We start from the raw sequence: 19,575 nt of genomic DNA, 5'->3' as shown, positions 1-19,575 counted from the left end.
CGCAGCTACAGAAACCTACTCTGAGAAACTGGTGTGGGGAAGCACAGTAATAATCCTCTGCCAAGCAAAACATGAATAGATTGAGCTCTGAAGCACAGAGTAAGACTCTCTTTCCCCTCCCCCCACCTTGCTTAAGGTGCTAGACCTCTAGATCTGCCAGATCTGGCAGCAGCAGGTTCTCCTAGCAAGCAGCAAACAGTCCTAGGTTAAGTGGAACAAAGATGACAATCAGCCTGTTGGTCAGAGGGAGAAGAGAAGTCTCTCCACACTGCCAGGTAAGCTTTTACCACCAAAACCAAAGGAATCTGGGGAGCCTCTAGTTAGCATTTACAGAATAGAATTGACCAGGTTGGAAAAGACCTCAGAGATCATCCAGTCCAACCTGTCACCCAACACCATCTGAGCAACTAAACCATGGCACCAAGTGCCTCATCCAGGCTCTTCTTAAACACCTTCATGGATGGAGACTCCACCACCTCCCAGGGCAGCACATTCCAAAGGCCAATCTTTCTCGCTGGGAAGAATTTCTTCCTAACACCCAGCCTAAACCTCCCCTGGCACAGCTTCAGACTGTGTCACCTTGTTCTGGTGCTGGTTGCTAGAAAGAAGAGACCAACCCCCACCTGGCTACAACCTCCCTTCAGGGAGTTGTAGACAGCAATGAGTTCTCCCCTGAGCCTCCTCTTCTCCAGGCTAAGCAACCCCAGCTCCCTCAGCCTCTCCTCACAGGGCTGTGCTCCAGACCCCTCCCCAGCTTTCTTGCCCTTCTCTGGACACCTTCAAGAGTCTCAATGTCTTTCCTAAACTGAGGAGCCCAGAACTGGACACAGGACTCAAGGCGTGGCCTAACCAGTGCTGAGCACAGGGCACAATGACCTCCCTGCTCCTGCTGACCACACTGTTCCTGATGCAGGCCAGGATGCCCTTGGCCTTCTTGGCCCCCTGGGCACACTGCTGGCTCATGTTTAGGTGGCTGTCAATCAGTTTCCCTAGAGCCTTGTCTTCTCCAGGCTGAACAGCCCCAGCTCCCTCAGCCTGTCCCCATAGGGGCGGTTCTCCAGCCCTCTGATCACCTTTGTGGCCTCCTCTAGACCTTCTTCCACGTCCCTTTCATGCTGAGGGCACCAGAACTGGATGCAGTGCTCCCTGCTTACAAACTGTGCCACTTCCAGGTTTTGCATCAGAAGCATTTGAGTGCAACACAATACCCTCTCCCCCCACCAGAACAATAAACCCCCCCACCAAAAAACCCAACCAACCAAAGAGCCCACAAGAAGTGAAAAGGCTGCTTTGCTTTTTCAGTTCAGATCTGTGGAAGTCACTACTGAAGAATGTGTTTTTCAACATGCTTCCCTTCTGGAATGTAATCTAGATTCCTGGTCTTGTGGGAGGTGTCCCTGCCCAGGGCAGGGGGTTGGAATTAGATGATTTTTTTAAAGGTCCCTTCCAATCCAAACCAGAAGGATCACAGAATAGTAGGGGTTGGAAGGGACCTCTGGAGGTCACATCCACCCCGCTTGCCTGAGCAGGGCCACCCAGACAAGGGCACATCCAACCCCCCTGCCAGAGCAGGGCCACCCAGACAAGGGCACATCCAACCCCCCTGCCAGAGCAGGGCCACCCAGAGAAGGGCACATCCAACCCCCCTGCCAGAGCAGGGCCACCCAGAGAAGGGCACATCCAACCCCCCTGCCAGAGCAGGACCACCCAGAGCAGGCCACATCCAACCCCCCTGCCAGAGCAGGGCCACCCAGAGCAGGCCACATCCAACCCCTCTGCCAGAGCAGGGCCACCCAGAGCAGGCCACATCCAACCCCCCTGCCAGAGCAGGGCCACCCAGAGAAGGGCACACAGGAACACATCCAGGCAGGTCTTGAAAGTCTCCAGAGATGGAGACTCCACCACTGTGCAGCCTGTGCCAGGGCTCTGTCACCCTATCATAGTATCAGTCAGGGTTGGAAGGGACCACAAGGATCATCTAGTTCCAACCCCCCTGCCATGGGCAGGGACACCCCACACTACATCAGCCTGGCCACAGCCTCAGCCAGCCTGGCCTTAAACACCTCCAGGGACTGGGCCTCGACCACCTCCCTGGACAACCCATTCCAATGCTTCACCACTCTCATGGGGAAGAACTTCCTCCTCACCTCCAGCCTCAATCTCCCCACCTCCAGCTTCATTCCATTCCCCCTAGTCCTATCACTATCTGAGATCCTGAGCAGTCCCTCCCCAGCCTTCTTGTAGCCTCCTTCAGATACTGGAAGGCCACAATGAGGTTACCTCGGAGCCTTCTCTTCTGCAGACTGAACAGCCCCAACTCCTTCAGTCTGTCCTCATAGCAGAGGTGCTCCAGCCCTCTGCTCATCCTCCTGGCCCTGCTCTGGACACCTTCCAGCACCTCCACATCCCTCTTGCCATAGGGGCTCCAGAACTGGAGGCAGTACTCCAGGTGGGGTCTCAGCAGAGCTGAGCAGAGGGGGAGGATCACCTCCCTTGCCCTGCTGGCCACACTTCTCCTGATGCAGCCCAGGATCTGATTGGCTTTCTGGGCTGCAAGTGCACACTGAGAGCTCCTCTTGAGCTTCTCCTCCCCCAGCACCCCCAAGTCTCTCTCCTCAGGGCTGCTTTCCAGCCAGTCCCTGCCCAGCCTGGATTTGTGCCTGGGATTGCCTCGACCCAGCTGCAGGACCCTGCCCTTGGTCTTGTTGAACCTCTTGGGGCTGGCTTGTGCCCACCTCTCCAGCCTGTCCAGGTCCCTCTGGATGGCCTCCCTTCTCATGCTCCAGTTTGTGCCTGTTACTCCTTGTCCTGTCACTGGGTGCAACTGAAAAGCCTGGTCCCATCCTCCTGACACCCACCCTTGAAGTATTTATAAGCACTGATGAAATTCCCCCACAGCCTTCTCTGTTCCAGACTAAGCAGACCCAATTCCCTCAGCCTTTCCTCATCAGGGGAGGATTATCAATTAACATTCTACAGCAATTCCCCCTCAGTACCAGGCTGTAGGTTTGGCTGGGTTTAAGCTGCTCTCTACACCTGAGAAGGGCCAGAACCACTCCATGAAAATATCAAAGCCCTGCAAGTAATGCTAGGCAATGCTCCCTTAGGTGGCAAAGTGTCTTCTCCCTTCCCATCCCATCCTCCCAGCAGAGCCACAGGAATCACAATGTGGGAAGCCTGCCTGTGATGCAGGGATTGTTATTGAGCATGACAGCAGGGCTCACTCTGAAGTCCTCCTGCCAATACACTGGTGTCACTTCTCAGCTGTGTAAGAAGGTAGCAGGTGGTGGGGAAGGAGACACTTCAAAGTTAATATACTTACAGGCAATCACTCCCCTGCTTAGAACTGCTTGGAGGATTCCCTCAGCATTAAAAGTTTGTTGAGAGGAAGGCACAAAGAAGTAAACCTGATGGCACCACTACACTTATCCAGAGCACAGGGATTGTTTCTTCAGCTGTTAGCCTTAGTGCCTGTCTTAGGCACTAAATTCATGGCTTAAGAAGAATAGAATAGAATAGAGTAGAATAGACCAGACCTTCAAGATCATCAAGTCCAACCTATCATCCAACACCACCTAATCAACGGCACCAAGCACCCCATCCAGTCTCCTCCTGAACGCCTCCAGTGATGGTGACTCCACCACCTCCCTGGGCAGCCCATTCCAATGGGCAATCACTCCCTCTGTGTAGAACTTCTTCCTAACTGCCAGCCTAAACTTCCCCTGGCACAGCTTGAGACTGTGTCTCTTCTTCTGGTGCTGCGTGCCTGGGAGAAGAGACCAACCCCCACCTGGCTACAACCTCCCTTCAGGGAGTTGGAGAGAGCAAGAAGGTCTCCCCTGAGCCTCCTCTTCTCCAGGCTAAGCAACCCCAGCTCCCTCAGCCTCTCCTCACAGGGCTGTGCTCCAGACCCCTCCCCAGCTTTGTTGCCCTTCTCTGGACGCACTCCAGCAAGTCAACAGTCAGCTAGACAGTGGGGAAGTTGCTCAAGGCATTGGCTGACTCATTGGGCAAAGCAATGCAGCACAGCTACCTTGAAAAGAGAATCACAGAACGTTAGGGCTCAGAAGGGACCTCAAGAGATTTGAGTCCAACTCCCCTGGCCACAGCAAAGTCACCTAGAGCAGGTCACACAGGAACAGATCATAGTATCAGTCAGGGTTGGAAGGGACCACAAGGATCATCCAGTTCCAACCCCCCTGCCATGGGCAGGGACACCCCCCACTACATCAGCCTGGCCACAGCCTCAGCCAGCCTGGGCTTAAACACCTCCAGGGACAGGGCCTCAACCACCTCCCTGGACAACCCACCCCAGGGCTTCACCACTCTCATGGGGAAGAACTTCCTCCTCCCCTCCAGCCTCAATCTCCCCACCTCCAGCTTCATTCCATTCCCCCTAGTCCTATCACTGCCTGAGATCCTGAGCAGTCCCTCCCCAGCCTTCCTGTAGCCCCCTTCAGATACTGGAAGGCCACAATTAGATGGGTTTGGAATGTCTCCAGAGAAGGAGGCTCCACAACCTCTCTGGAATCATAAGAGAGAACAGAAAACACAACTCTTGAGCTAAGCAGACAGTGATTACCCTGATGCAATATACTCAGTTACTTAACTGCCATGGGGGCTGATCCTGCTCAGCCAGCAAGGAGCAAAGCTAAAGGCTTTAATAAAATCATTGGAATATTTAATACATCTTTTGATATTTCATGACCTAGTTGCATCTGTTTATTTCAGGAGTTCATTTAGCAGCAGCCACCAGTGGCATCCCCCAGGGATCAGTGCTGGGCCCCATCCTCTTCAACATCTTCATTGATGATCTGGATGAGGGGATTGAGTCAGCCATCAGCAAATTTGCAGATGACAGCAAGCTGGGAGCAGATGTTGGTCAGTTAGAGGATAGGAGAGCTCTGCAGAGGGACCTTGCCAGGCTGGACAGATAGGCAGAGTCCAAGGGCAGGAGACTGAACACATCCAAGTGCCAGGTTCTGCACATTGGCCACAGCAACCCCAGGCAGTGCTACAGGCTGGGGTCAGAGTGGCTGAGAGCTGCCAAACAGAGAGGGACCTGGGGGTGCTGATTGACAGCAGCTGAACATGAGCCAGCAGTGTGCCCAGGGGCCAAGAAGGCCAAGGGCATCCTGGCCTGCATCAGGAAGAGTGTGGCCAGCAGGAGCAGGGAAGTCATTGTGCCCTGTGCTCAGCACTGCTTAGGCCACACCTTGAGTCCTGTGTCCAGTTCTGCACTCCTCAGTTTAGGAAGGACATTGAGAGACTTGAAGGTGTCCAGAGAAGGGCAACAAGGCTGGGGAGGGGTCTGGGGCATAGCCCTGTGAGGAGAGGCTGAGGGAGCTGGGGTTGCTTAGCCTGGAGAAGAAGAGGCTCAGGGGTGACCTCACGGGAATGAAGCTGGAGGTGGGGAGATTGAGGCTGGAGGTGAGGAGGAAGTTCTTCCCCATGAGAGTGGTGAAGCCCTGGAATGGGTTGTCCAGGGAGGTGGTTGGGGCGCTGTCCCTGGAGGTGTTTAAGGCCAGGCTGGATGAGGCTGTGGCCAGGCTGATCTAGTGTGGGGTGTCCCTGCCCATGGCAGGGGGGTGGAACTAGATGATCCTTGTGGTCCCTTCCAACCCTGACTGATACTATGATCTGTTCCTGTGTGAACTGCTCTAGGTGACTCTGCTGTGGCCTGGGGAGTTGGGCTCAAATCCGTTGAGGTCCCTTCCAAGCTCTGTGATTCTCTTTTCAAGGTAGCTGTGCTGCATTGCTTTGCCCAAGTGAGTCAGCCAATGCCTTGAGCAACTTCCCCACTGTCTAGTTGACTGTTGACTTGCTGGAGCGTGTCCAGAGAAGGGCAACAAAGTTGGTGAGGGGCTTGGAACACAGCCCTGGGAGGAGAGGCTGAGGGAGCTGGGGTTGCTTGGCCTGGAGAAGAGGAGGCTCAGGGGAGACCTCATTGCTCTCTACAACTAACTGAAGGGAGGTTGTAGCTAGGTGGGGGTTGGTCTCTTCTCCCAGGCAAGCAGCACCAGAACAAGAGGACACAGTCTGAAGCTGTGCCAGGGGAGGTTTAGGCTGGAGGTGAGGAGAAAGTTCTACAGAGAAAGAGTCATTTGTCAGTGGAATGTGCTGCCCAGGGAGGTGGTGGAGTCTCCATCCCTGGAGGGGTTCATGAGGGGATTGGATGTGGCACTTGGTGCCATGGTCTACTTATGAGGTCTGTGGTGACAGGTTGGACTTGATGATCTTTGAGGTTTCTTCCAACCTTAGCGATACTGTGTGATACTGTCAGGTCTGTCTGAAAAGCCTACAGATAAATTCAGGGGAATATTAAATTCAGGGTATTTGGTTTTGGAGGGGGTGGTTTGGGTTTTTTTCCCCTGGCCAGAGAGCCCCAAGGACCATTCTCATATAAAAAGCAATATGATAGCCATGAGGCCAGAGCTAAACACTCAGCTATTACCACTGAGCTTAGAGCTCAGCAGGAGTTCTTGTCACACCATTGAAGATGCCAAAAATGGGCTGCAGTATCTGCAAATTCTGTGCTGGCAAGGCTGACATAAGGGAAATGTGGCCACATCTCCCAGCAAAAACACACCCCACCAGGGTATTTGTGACAGTATTGGTGCTTTACCTGACCCCTAGGCATATAAAGTGTTACAGGGAACTACAGTGACTCTCCTCCTGCTGCTGATTTTATTGAGGCATAACAGCCTGGGGGTACAGTGGCACTGTAAATGTGACTGCATTGGAATCAGAGTCACTCAGCTTGGAAGGGACCTCAAAGATCATCTATTCCAACCCCCCCATGCTATGGGCAGGGACACCTCTCAACTAGTCCAGGTTGCCCAAGGCCTCATCCAACTTGGCCTTGAACACATCCAGGGAGGGGGCATCCAAAACCTTCCTGGGTAACCTGTTTGAGAGTCACACCACCCTCGTCTGCTGGAGGGTAGAGAGGCTCTGCAGAGGGACCTCAGCAGGCTGGACAGAGGGGCAGAGTCCAAGGGCAGGAGATTGAACACATCCAAGTGCCAGGTTCTGCACATTGGCCACAGCAACCCCAGGCAGTGCTACAGGCTGGGGGCAGAGTGGCTGAGAGCAGCCAGGCAGAGAGGGACTTAGGGGTAGTGGTCAATGGTAGGCTGAACATGAGCCAGCAGTGTGCCAAGGCAGCCAAGAGGGCCAATGGCATCCTGGCCTGCATCAGGAACAGTGTGGCCAGCAGGAGCAGGGAGGTCATTGTGCCCCTGTACACTGCACTGGTTAGGCCACACCTCGAGTCCTGTGTCCAGTTCTGGGCTCCTCAGTTCAGGAAAGATGTTGAGATGCTGGAAGGTGTCCAGAGAAGGGCAACAAAGGTGGGGAGGGGTCTGGAGCACAGCCCTGTGTGGAGAGGCTGAGGGAGCTGGGGTGGCTCCGCGTCGAGGGAAAGGCGGCGGTTTTGCCGTCGTGGCAGTCGCGCGGCAGCCGGGGATGTGAATGGCACTGGGGGTGCTCGGCGGAGACCGACATGGAACAGGAGGGGCAGCCGCGGAGGCCTTCGGAATGCGAAGAGGCAGCAGCGGCGGCGGGGCCCTCGCCAGGCAGCGGACGGCTGCGGTCCGCCGCGTACCTGGCGTTCCGCAACGCTGTCTCCACTCTCTTCTACATCGATGACTTCCACTGTGAGAAGATCGGGGCCGGCTTCTTCTCCGAGGTCTTCAAGGCGCAGCACCGCCAGTCAGGGCAGATCATGGCACTGAAGATGAGCAAGCTGGCCAGCAACCGGGGCAACATGCTGCGGGAAGTGCAGCTGATGAACCGCCTGTCACATCCCAACATCCTCAGGTTCAGAGGTGTGTGTGTTCACCAGGGACAATCTGGTTTGTGTTTAGGTGACAACATCAATAGCTGAGGGGAGAGCAACTGATGTCGTTTACCTGGACCTGAGCAAAGCCTTCGGCACTGTCCAACACCACATCCTGGGCTCCAGGCTGGTGACACATGGGTGTGATGGGTGACCACTGGATGGATAAGGAACTGGCTTGATGGCTGCACCCAAAGAGTGGCTGTCAATGGCTCCATGGCCCAGTGGAGGCCAGGGACAAGCAGAGTCCCTCAGGGATCAGTCCTGGGACCAGGCTTGTTCAACATCTTTGTGGGTGCCATGGACAGTGGCATTGAGTGCACCCTCAGCAAGTTTGCTGATGACACCAAGCTGTGTGGTGCAGCAGACAGGCTGGAGGGAAGGGAGGCCATCCAGAGGGACCTGGACAGGCTGGAGAGGTGGGCACAAGCCAACCTCAGGAGGTTCAACAAGAGCAAGGGCAGGGTCCTGCAGCTGGGTGGAGGCAATCCCAGGCACAAATCCAGGCTGGGCAGGGACTGGCTGGAAAGCAGCACTGGGGAGAGAGCCTTGGGGGTGCTGGGGGAGGAGAAGCTCACCAGGAGCTCTCAGTGTGCACTTGCAGCCCAGAAAGCCAATCACATCCTGGGCTGCATCAGGAGAAGTGTGGCCAGCAGGGCAAGGGAGGTGATCCTCCCCCTCTGCTCAGCTCTGCTGAGACCCCACCTGCAGTACTGCCTCCAGTTCTGGAGCCCCTATTGCAAGAGGGATCTGGAGGTGCTGGAAGGTGTCCAGAGAAGGGCCAGGAGGATGAGCAGAGGGCTGGAGCACCTCTCCTGTGAGGACAGACTGAAGGAGTTGGGGCTGTTCAGTCTGGAGAAGAGAAGGCTCCCAGGTGACCTCACTGTGGCCTTCCAGTATCAGAAGGGGGCTACAGGAAGGCTGGGGAGGGACTGCTCAGGATCTCAGGGAGTGATAGGACTAGGGGGAATGGAATGAAGCTGGAGGTGGGGAGATTGAGGCTGGAGGTGAGGAGGAAGTTCTTCCCCATGAGAGTGGTGAAGCCCTGGAATGGGTTGTCCAGGGAGGTGGTTGAGGCCCTGTCCCTGGAGGGGTTTAAGCCCAGGCTGGATGAGGCTGTGGCCAGGCTGATCTAGTGTGGGGTGTCCCTGCCCATGGCAGGGGGGTTGGAACTAGATGATCCTTGTGGTCCCTTCCAACCCTGACTGATACTATGATACTACGATACTATGCTTAGCCTGGAGAAGAGGAGGCTCAGGGGAGACCTCATTGCTCTCTCCAACTCCCTGAAAGGTGGTTGTAGCCAGGTGGGGGTTGGTCTCTTCTCCCAGGCAGCCAGCACTAGAACAAGAGGACACAGTCTCAAGCTGTGCCAGGGGAGGTTGAGGCTGGCAGTTAGGAAGAAGTTCTACACAGAGAGAGTGATTGCCCATTGGAATGGGCTGCCCAGGGAGGTGGTGGAGTCACCATCACTGGAGGTGTTCAGGAGGAGACTTGACAGGGTGCTTGGTGGCATGGTTTAGTTGATCAGATGGTGTTGGATGATAGGTTGGATGTGATGATCTTGAAGGTCTCTTCCAACCTGGTTTACTCTATTCTATTCATACTGAAGAGCTTCTTCCTAAGATGCAGTCTCACCCTGTTCTCTCTCAGCTTCTAACCATTCCCCCTTTCCCTATTTCTAGACACCCTTACAAAGATTCCCTCTCCAGCCTTTGTTGGGTTTGCTACATGAAAGAGAAGTTATTTGCATCCAGATTTGTGAGAAGCTGCTTTCTAAAATGTAAGTTTTAAGTACCACAGAACCAAATTTGAGAGCATTACTGCCTTGGAAATGAAAATGAAACACACCAAAGGCTTTTCACCCACACTCCTCCCCATCTTCCATTCCTTGGCCTGTCTCTGTAGCCTTATTCATGGTGTATTTTAACATGAAACACTGAAAAAATGCTAATAAGCAAGTTATCACTGCCTGTGAGGCAGTGGCTGATCCCCCATCAAGCTCTATGCCACACAGATACTCTGTGAATGATTCAGATATCCACAGAATGGTTTAGGTTGGAAGAGGCCTCGGAGATCATCCAGTCCCAACCCCCCTGCCATTGGGCAGGGACACCTCCCACCAGCCCAGCTTGCTCAAGGCCTCATCCAGCCTGGCCTTCAACACCTGCAGGGAGGAGGCAGCCACAGCCTCCCTGGGCAACCTGTGCCAGTGTCTCACCACCCTCACTCAAGAATGTCTTCCTCATCTCCAGTCTCAATCTCCCCTCTCCCAGCTCAAAGCCATTATTCTTCATCCTGGCACTCCCAGCCCTTGTCAAAAATCCCTCCCCAGCTCTCCTGGAGCCCCTTCAGGTCCTGGAATACACAGAATACACCAGGTTGGAAGAGACCTTCAAGATCATTGAGTCCAACCTATCATCCAATCCAATACCACCTAATCAACTAACCCATGGCACCAAGCACCCCATCAAGTCTCCTCCTGAACACCTCCAGTGATGGGGACTCCACCACCTCCCTGGGCAGCACATTCCAATGGGCAATCACTCTCTCTATGTAGAACTTCTTCCTAACACCCAACCTAAACCTCCCCTGGTGCAGTCTGAGACTGTGTCCTCTTGTTCTGGTGCTGGCTGCCTGGGAGAAGAGACCAACCTCTGCCTGGCTACAACCTCCCTTAAGGCAGTTGTAGAGAGCAATAAGAGCCTCCTCTTCTCCAGGCTAAGCAACCCCAGCTCCCTCAGCCTCTCCTCACAGGGCTGTGCTCCAAACCCCTCACCAACTTCGTTGCCCTTCTCTGGACACCTGTCAGAGGTGGCCCTTCAATATTTTTACACAGCATTTCATGATGAAAATTCATTTCTGATGGTAGTGCCCAAGCTCTATCTAACTGCATCCTAAAGCACAAGATCCTAAAGGACAAGATCATCTTTCACTCGAGTATCAAATAATTGTATCAAATAGGTTGATGGAGGAACCTGGAAACTCCAGGCCTGGCAGCCTGACCTCAGTGCCAGGGAAAGTGATGGAGCAGATTATCCTGGGGGCAATAACTGCGCACCTGAAGGATGGCCAAGGGCTCAGGCCCAGCCAGCATGGATTTAGGAAGGGCAGGTCCTGCCTCTCCAACCTGATCTCCTTCTATGATCAGGTGACTGCCTGGTGGCTGTGGGGCAGGCTGTGGATGTGGTCTGCCTGGACTTCAGCAAGGCCTTTGACACCATCCCCCACAGCAAACTGCTGGCTAAGCTGTCAGCCCCTGGCTTGGATGGGAGCACACTGCATTGGGTTAGGAACTGGCTGGAGGCTGAGCCCAGAGAGTGGTGGTGAATGGTGCCACAGCCAGCTGGCAGCCAGGAACCAGTGGTGTGCCCCAGGGATCAGTGCTGGGCTCCATCCTCTTTAACATCTTCATTGATGATCTGGATGAGGGGATTGAGTCAGTCATCAGCAAGTTTGCAGATGACACCAAGCTGGGAGCAGATGTTGGTCAGTTAGAGAGCAGAAGGGCTCTGCAGAGGGACCTCGACCGACTGGACAGATGGGCAGAGTCCAACAGGATGGCATTCAACAAGTCCAAGTGCCAGGGGCTGCACTTTGGCCACAGCAACCCCAGGCAGAGCTACAGGCTGGGGTCAGAGTGGATGAGAACAGCCAGGCAGAGAGGGACCTGGGGGTGCTGACTGACAGCTGCCTGAACATGATCCAGCAGTGTGCCCAGGGGGCAAAGGCCAATGGCATCCTGGCCTGCATCAGGAAGAGTGTGGCCAGCAGGAGCAGGGAAGTCATTGTGCCCTGTGCTCAGCACTGGTTAGGCCACACCTTGAGTCCTGTGTCCAGGTCTGGGCTCCTCAGTTTAAGAAGGACATTGAGAGACTTGAAGGTGTCCAGAGAAGGGCAACAAGGCTGGGGAGAGGCCTTGAGCACAGCCCTGTGAGGAGAGGCTGAGGGAGCTGGGGTTGCTTAGCCTGGAGAAGAGGAGGCTCAGGGGAGACCTCATTGCTCTCTACAACTACCTGAAGGGGGATTGTAGCCAGGTGGGGGTTGGTCTCTTCTCTCTAGCAACCAGCACCAGAACAAGGTGACACAGTCTCAAGCTGTGCCAGGGGAAGTTTAGGCTGGAGGTGAGGAGAAAGTTCTTGACTGAGAGTCATTTGCCATTGGAATGTGCTGCCCAGGGAGGTGGTGGAGTCCCCATCCCTGGAGGTGTTCAAGAGGGGGCTGGATGTGGCACTTGGAGCCATGGTCTAGTCATGAGGTCTGTGGTGACAGGTTGGACTCTGTGATCTTTGAGGTCTCTTCCAACCTTGGTGATACTGTGATTCAAAATAAGACCAAAAAAAATGTAATTGAGTAATTATTAGAAGCAAACACAAAATATGGTTCCACCAGAAAGTCCTTTTAACAACAGCCTGCCTATATAACAGGCTTCTGATGCTTTAGTTACTGAATATTCATATAGAGAGCAATTATCACAGAATCACCAAGGTTGGAAGAGACCTTGAGGATCACCGAGTCCAACCTGTCACCACAGACCTCATGACTAGACCATGGCACCAAGTGCCACATCCAATCCCCTCTTGAACACCTATTATGTTACTGAATGTGTTTTTATGGTACTACAAGAAAAAACAAGAGCTAGTACTTCAAGCAACCTGGTTTCATTTCAATCATGTGCTGCTATTATGAAATCACTAACAGACCTACCCCCTGCTCTGCACTGCACACAGGGACGCAGCACATGTGTCAGGGAAGGGGGGAAGAAAAAGAAGCAGCCCCAACACAAAAGGTAATCATCACTGGCAGGCTTGCTGCTGGACACAGAGATTGGGATTTTGAATGAGAAAAATCAGTGCTTCAGAAATGGTACATCCTACAGCACCTAGGCTTTCACAGAAGAATGGCTGCACCGTTACTGAACCCTCTGCACAAAACAGAGCCCACAACAAAGAGCGGCGCAACGACCGTCGGATAGAGCAGGAGCAAGGGGGATTGTCAGAGATGGATAAGGTACCACAATGGGCAGCCTGACATTCCAAACAATAAGGCAGAGCTGTTCACAACCCAGGGGGAAAGAAAAGCCACACACACCCCCACACCACCCCCACACACACACCAAAATGAAACAAACAAAATCATTCACCCAAAGAGCATTTTTGGAAAGCCACTACTACTCGTGAACAAAAGATGCTAGGTTTCTTCTTTGTGTTCAATCCTGGTGCATTACCCAAAATTATCCATTTTCAGCAGCCACTCCAGCAGCAAATAATCCAGCACTCCCTCAGAGACGAGCCAAATCAGAGCAGAGCTCCTGGGGAAGACACAGATGTGTTTTCTAGCAACCACCCAGGAAAAATGGCTCCAAGTTCACTTCACCTGGGTGAATCCAGGCTGCCACTCGTGGTATCTCAGCACTTAGCGGCACGGTGAACACACAGAGCTCTGGCTGTGTAGCTGGCACAGAGCTCCCTGGGCACACATCCCTCACACCACACTCACAACCACCTTCTTGCTGAGCTGGGATGAAGGGCCAACCCAAACACCCCAGGTAACAAAGCTTGCAAGCCATCTGACACCCTCAAAGGTACAAACCAGCCAGCAGCACGCAGCTCCTGCTCCCTACAATGCCGACAGCTCCCCTCATCTTGCACACTCTCATCCAGGCACTGTGTGCATGCAGAGGAACTGCAAGTCCTCATCCTTATGACACACAGAAAACACAACACAGAATTTCCTGTCAGTGCCCCCCCCAATCCCTAGCGTTCACACAGCACAGCCTTCCCCTCACCAGATAAGTGCACACACACAGAACCTCCCACACACCTGGAGCCCTGGGTTCAATTTTGGGCCCCTCACTACAAGAACAACATTGAGGTGCTGGAGCAGGTCCAGAGAAGGGCAACCAAGCTGGGGAAGGGTCTGGAGAACAGGGTTGGGGAGGAGGAGGAGAAGCTGAGGTTGTTTAGTGTGGAGAAGAGGAGGCTGAGGGGAGACCTCCACAGCTCCCTGGAAGGAGGTTGAAGTGAGGTGGGGACTGGTCTCCTCTGTGTAATAACAAGTGATAGGAGAAGAAATGGTCTCAAGCTGCACCAGGGCAGGTTTAGGATGGAGATGAGAAGAAACTTTTTCACTGAAAGGGTTCTCAGAGGCTGGCACAGGCTGCCCAGGGAGGTGGTGGAATCCCCATCCCTGGAGGTGTTTCAAAGAGGCAGAGATGTGGTGCTGAGGGCCATGGTTTAGCAGCAGCCTTGGTGGAGTTAGGGAATGGTTGGAGTTGATGATCTTCGAGGTCTTTTCCAACCATAACGGCTCTCTGGTCCTCTCCTCCCTGCAGGCAGGTAGCCCTCGCTCCCTGGCAGCGCAAGCACAGGGACACCGAGGGCACCTGCACCCCAACGCAGGGCAGAAACAGGCACAGGGCTACAACACATCACAACAACCCATCCCAGCACACCACCGCTACGTGCCGGGCTGTAGCGGGAGCCTCTCCAGCCGCAGAGCCCTGCCCCTGCACACAGCGGCTGCCCTGCCGGTGCCCAGCTCCGCGGACACCCCTGCTCCGCCCGCACACGGCAGAGCCGAGCTCCCCGCCCCGAGCACTGCCCTCCGGGGCAGGCAGCGCCCCCGGCAGCGCACAGCGCGGAGGCAACCTCCCGAGGCACTGCACTCCCCCTGTCCCACTGCGTGCTGGGGAAGGCTTCTCATTGTCCGTCCACCCGCAAACGCGGAGCGCTCCCACGACCCCTCCTGCCCTCACACAGCCAGGAGCTCCGCATCTCCCCAGCGCCAGCACACCAGCCCCGGCATACGCTCCCAGACCGCCACAGCCATCCCAGCCGAGGCTCCTCATCGCCACGACAGCCCCAGCCCTCGGATGGTCACTGGGATCAAAGGGATCTTCCGGCTGCATCTCTCCCTCTGCCCTCTCTGGGCATCCTCAAGCTCCCCCCCAGTGCCACCAGGGCAGGTCCTTCCCCTGCCATCCTCGCAACCAGCTGCGACCACGGGCCCAGCCCCGCAGCCGTCCTTTGCCAACACACAAGACCCCACCGCCAGCACAGCGGGGTCGCCGCAACTCTCCACTGACACTACAGAGCCTCCTTTCCCGAAACTCGCCCCTAAGTGCCACCACGGCGAGGACGATTCCGCACCCCCCCCCCACTCCGCACCGCCGTCCCCCTTAGCCGCCCGCAGCCGGGCCTCCCGGGCAGGAGCTCCCCTCCGCCCCGCCGCCGGAGCCTCCCCCCACCTGCTTGCGTGGTGTCGCTGAGGTCGTAGCCGCTGCCCGGAAAGTCGCGTAGCTTCCTCCCGCTGAGGCAGAGGATGCCCGAGCTGCCCGCCTCCTCCAGGGCCCGGTCCAGGCTGCGCACCGTGTGTGGCTGCGGCAGAGTCGCCGCGCCCCAGTGCGGCCCGGCCGAGAAGGAGAGGGTGAGGTGAGCGGGGATCCCCAGTCCCCCCGCTCCGTTGGCATTGGCGGCGGTGCTGCTGCTGCTGCTGTTGGTGGTGGTGCTGCTGGTGCCGCTGCTAGCACCGCTGCTGCTGGTGCCGCCGTTGCCGCCGTTGCCGTTGCCGCCACCGCCCCCCTGCCCGGCCGCCATCTTCGTAGGGCGCAGACCAGCCCCACAATAACAACAGCCGGGGCCGCCACACCGCCACTGCGCAGGCGCCAGCCAGCCCGGAGGGGGCGCGGGAGGGAGACGGAGGGGCCGCTGGCGGGGCGGGCGTGGCTCCTGAGCGCCTCTCCGCGGCCCTCACCAATCCCCGGTGGCGTGGGGCGAAGGGGAGCGGTTCCTTAAGCTAGCGCTGGCCAATGAGGGGCCGCGCGCGCGCCCAGGGGGGTGGGGCCACAGTGGCACGCGCGGGCACGGCAGGGGGGCTTCGTGCCACCGGCCGCGGGGCCGCGGGGGGCGACTGCGGGAGCGATCCCGGAACGTGCTGCCCACAGGGCGAGCGGAGCCTGGCGAGCAGCCTGGCAGCGGGGCGCCTCTGGCAGCCGGGCCAGGAGCGGGCGCAGGTCAGGCGGTGTGGTTGCGGAGAACGCAGCTGCCTCCGGGCAGTGACGGCGTGGGCCGGCCCCTCAAAACACAGGTGACGCTTTTGTGACACGGGCCACAGCGCCTGTGAAACGGCATCCGTGCCGGGTGGCGGAGCAGCGTCGCCCGCAGGCAGGCTGTGCTTGCTCCGGTGAGCCGTTTGGCAGCGGCCAGGTTTGCTGTCGTGTCTATGGCAACACAGGTTATCGATTGCTCCTCGGGTTAAAACGCCGCCTGAGGCAGGTCCCTCAGGGCATCACCTCTGCGTGCGGAGCTCTAACGAGCAGTGCCTGTCGGTAACTGCTCATCCGGTGCGGTGGCACGGACAGAGAAATCAGCCTGGAATCTCCCCCAGCAGAACAAAGGGCAACAGCAGTAAGCTGATCACCCTGAAACGAGTTAAGAAACCCATCAACAGATGCCTCAAAGGTAGCGATGCTCTTGTTCAGAGGCGAAACGAGCATCAGGAGCTGGTCACCATGCCTGAGTCGCCGTTGTATTAATGATGTTACACAGCTGCTGGAATGCACTGTGGATGGAGAGTTCTCCCTGTTACCATGCAATCTCTGCTTCTTAGCTGCTGCATATTTATCTGTCAGAAATGACTCTGGAGCCATAATTAACACATGCCAAAGAAAGGCTCCCGGAGCCACATTTTCATCCGGTTGCTGTGGGGTTTGATAAGCAGGATCTGCTTTTATGCTTTGATCCTCCTGCAAGGTCCTTAAATGGGTTTGGTGGTGGGTTCTTTAAATTTTTTGTTGCATGCATCCATGATGACGAATTTGGGGGACATAAGGGAAATTCCTTATGTAAGCAGTGTGGAAGAGCCCAGCCTTCACTCAGCAATATGTCAGGGAAGAGGCAGAGAAGCCATTATCAGGCAAAAGAGCACAGCCCTGTAAGAGTCTTTGGGTAGTATCTGGCTGAAACTCAAGAGAGCAAATTCAGCCAGAATTAGAAGGCATTGAAGAGGGAAGGGTTTAATGCTCTGGTGTGGGCTTGGGGATCGCTGTGTCCGTGGAAATAGATTGGATTTCCAGCAAAAGCTGTGCAAGATGTGGTGAGGGAAAGGCTGCCATTGTCACCTGCAAATATTGTGGCTGTCTGCTTCATTTAGCCCCAGCTGCGGGTTCCTTTTGTGGGCAAGGGGATTAGAGCTGACAGATGAATATTTACTGATCAGGCTGCCTGCGCCACAGCCTCTGCTCTTGCCCTGGAAAAGCTAATTGTTCCCTAGCTTCACAGCAGGAAAATCAGACAAACCTGCATAAATACTGCTGACTGCAGCCTTTGGTTCAGTTTCCAGCCCAAGAGGGTGATGGGGAGACCTCATCTGTCCAGCTCTGGGGCCCCCAGCACAACGCAGACCTGCTGGAGCAGGTCCAGAGGAGGCCACAGAAATTATCAGAGGGCTGGAGCACCTCTGCTATGGGGTCAGGCTGGGAGAGTTAAGACTGCTCAGCCTAGAAAAGAGAAGTCTCTAGAGAGACCTTAGAGCAGCTTTCCAGTACCTGAAGGGGCTACAGGAGAGCTGGGCAGGGATTGCTCTGAAGATGTTATAGTGATAGAATGAGTGGCAATGGTTTGAAACTACAGCAGGGTAGATTTAGGTTGGACATCAGGAGGAAGTTGTTCACAATGAGAGTGGTGAAATACTGGAACAGGTTGCTCAGGAATGTGGTTGAGGCCCTATTCCTGGGGACATTCAAGATCAAACTTTATGTGTCCCTGAGCAACTTGATCTAGCTGGAGATGTCCCTGCTGACTGCAGAGGAGTTGGACAAGATGATCTCTGAGGGTCCCTTCCAGCCTGATGCATTGTGTGATTCTGTGCATAAACTCAGAGGCTGATGTTGGGCCAAGTGCCTGATGTGATGATTTTGCCTGCAGATGGGAGGCACAGTGGCTCTGCAGCTGGCAGGCACAGTGCAGCAGAGCAGCAGCCAGGACCTGGTCCTTTAACTAAATGTTACTAAGTGTGAGCACAGGACAGGCTCAGAGGTACAGCTTTACTTTCCTCCCTCTGAGCCGCCTCGCACAGCCACTTCCTTATTTAGGGCCTAATTGGTCTCTGCCACATCAGAGAGGAAGAGGTTCAGCTCACTCTGTAAGAAACAGGTCTGATGAATTGTCAGGAGTCAAAACACTCTTTAGTCATGCTGGATTCCCCTATGTGAGTGAGGAGGCTTTTTGTGTCACTGTGTCTGCAGGTGATCCTACACAGAAGTAAGCCCAGCCTGCTCAGCCTGCTCTGGCACACACTCTGACATCTTCAGATGCATTAAACTGTCCAGCACAACAGGCTAGAAGCAATGTCTGAGACTTCTTCTAGCAGCTAACCAAAAACACCCCCCATCTGCCAACTGCTATGAGCAAATCACAGCTTGCTCAGGCAACAGCTTGGGAATTGATTGCACCTTCCTCTGAGAGAGCTCCCTGCAGATTTACCTGTGGGGCTCATTGATCACCTCAAACAGCTGCACAATCAGGAGGGATGCCCAGAATGCTCAAGTCTCATTCATTTTATTTACTCTGGATTTTCAACAGCCTTTCAACAGTTCTTTCTCCCACTCCACCCTGCTGCCCTTTCTTTTTCATTTCCTATGCAAAACCAGAGTTGGTAGTTCAGTGGCAGAGGGCTCACAAACCCAACCTTCTTGTCCTAATGAGTAGCAAGTCCTGGCTGTGCCATCCCCCAGTTTCTTCTATAAAACAGATAGGATAAGCATTTTCTTATTTAGTAAGGCAGCTGAGCACAGGAAGAATGGAAACAACCAGATGTTCTAATAAGACTGCAAAAGATGAACATTTTCTTCCTGCCAGAGAGTGGTAGGGCTTGGAAGGGACCTCTGGAGATCATCTAGTCCAAGCTCCCTGCTAGAGCAGGATCACCTAGACTAAGTACATCCAGGAGAGTTTTGAATGCCCTGGGATAAAATGCCTCTGTGGGCAGCCTGCTCCAGGCCTCTGCTACCCTCAAAGTGAAGAATTCATTCCTTATGTTTCTGTGGAACCTCCTGGATGCCAATTTGTGTTCATTGCCTCTTGTCCTGTCACTGACACCACTGAGAAGAGTCTGGCTCCATCCTCCTGATTCTTGCCTTTTAGCTATTGATCAGCAATAACGAGATTCCCCCTCAGCCTCTTCTAGGCTAACCAGGTCCAGGTCTCTCAGCCTTTCCTTCCTAAGGTAGATTCTCCAGTCCCCTTATCCCCACAGACAGTTTATGTTTCAGGAGTCTGAAATCCACTGAAAAATCCCCCAGTTCCATGAAGAGCTTCCACTCTGAATGTCTTTGTGGTTACCCACATCCTCTTCAGCTGAGAGAAAACCTCATGAAGATATGACATCAACAAACTTTAAGAGGTAGTGTTAATGCCTGCAGGAATGAGATCTAGATAAGGCTTTGTCCTTGTCTTTGTCTGCCTTTCCATGTGGATTGCAGGATGTGGTTGCTCACAAGCCTCACAAGGCTGTGGTCCTTGGCACAGCTAGAGCTGTGTGCCCAGCCTGCTGCTCTGCCTGCCCTGCTCCCACACCTCTCCTGAGCCCTGCTCAGCAGCATCACTCACAGCTCCAGCTTTGCCCAGAGCACTGCCTTCTGGAGGGACTCAGACAGGTTCATCTGTTTCAGAAATTGATTGTGAGAGTCAGGAAAGCAAGAGAGGGGTCTCTACCTCCCCTGTGCCTTCATAAAT

General features: G+C 54.8%; 1 protein-coding gene across 4 annotated transcripts in view; it reads right to left on the bottom strand.

Moving 5' to 3' along the window:
* Positions 1-15,483, bottom strand: part of LRCH2 (leucine rich repeats and calponin homology domain containing 2) — a 65,205-nt gene extending 49,722 nt beyond the window's left edge. For all 4 annotated transcript variants that reach the window (XM_068163650.1, XM_068163651.1, XM_068163652.1 and 1 more), the window contains exon 1: positions 15,090-15,483. In XM_068163650.1, the coding sequence (XP_068019751.1) occupies positions 15,090-15,438 (349 nt within the window). In that variant the 5' untranslated portion in view covers positions 15,439-15,483. The remainder of the gene's footprint in view (positions 1-15,089) is intronic.
* Between the last annotated feature and the right edge of the window lie 4,092 nt (positions 15,484-19,575).

The sequence above is a fragment of the Melanerpes formicivorus genome, unplaced genomic scaffold (genome assembly GCF_026170545.1).
Source record: "Melanerpes formicivorus ecotype bairdi unplaced genomic scaffold, bMelFor1.0.p_v2 SCAF_73, whole genome shotgun sequence".
Classification (NCBI taxonomy): Eukaryota; Metazoa; Chordata; class Aves; order Piciformes; family Picidae; genus Melanerpes; species Melanerpes formicivorus.
Note: the sequence above shows the minus strand (reverse complement) of the source record. Positions and strands in the feature narration are given on the sequence as shown.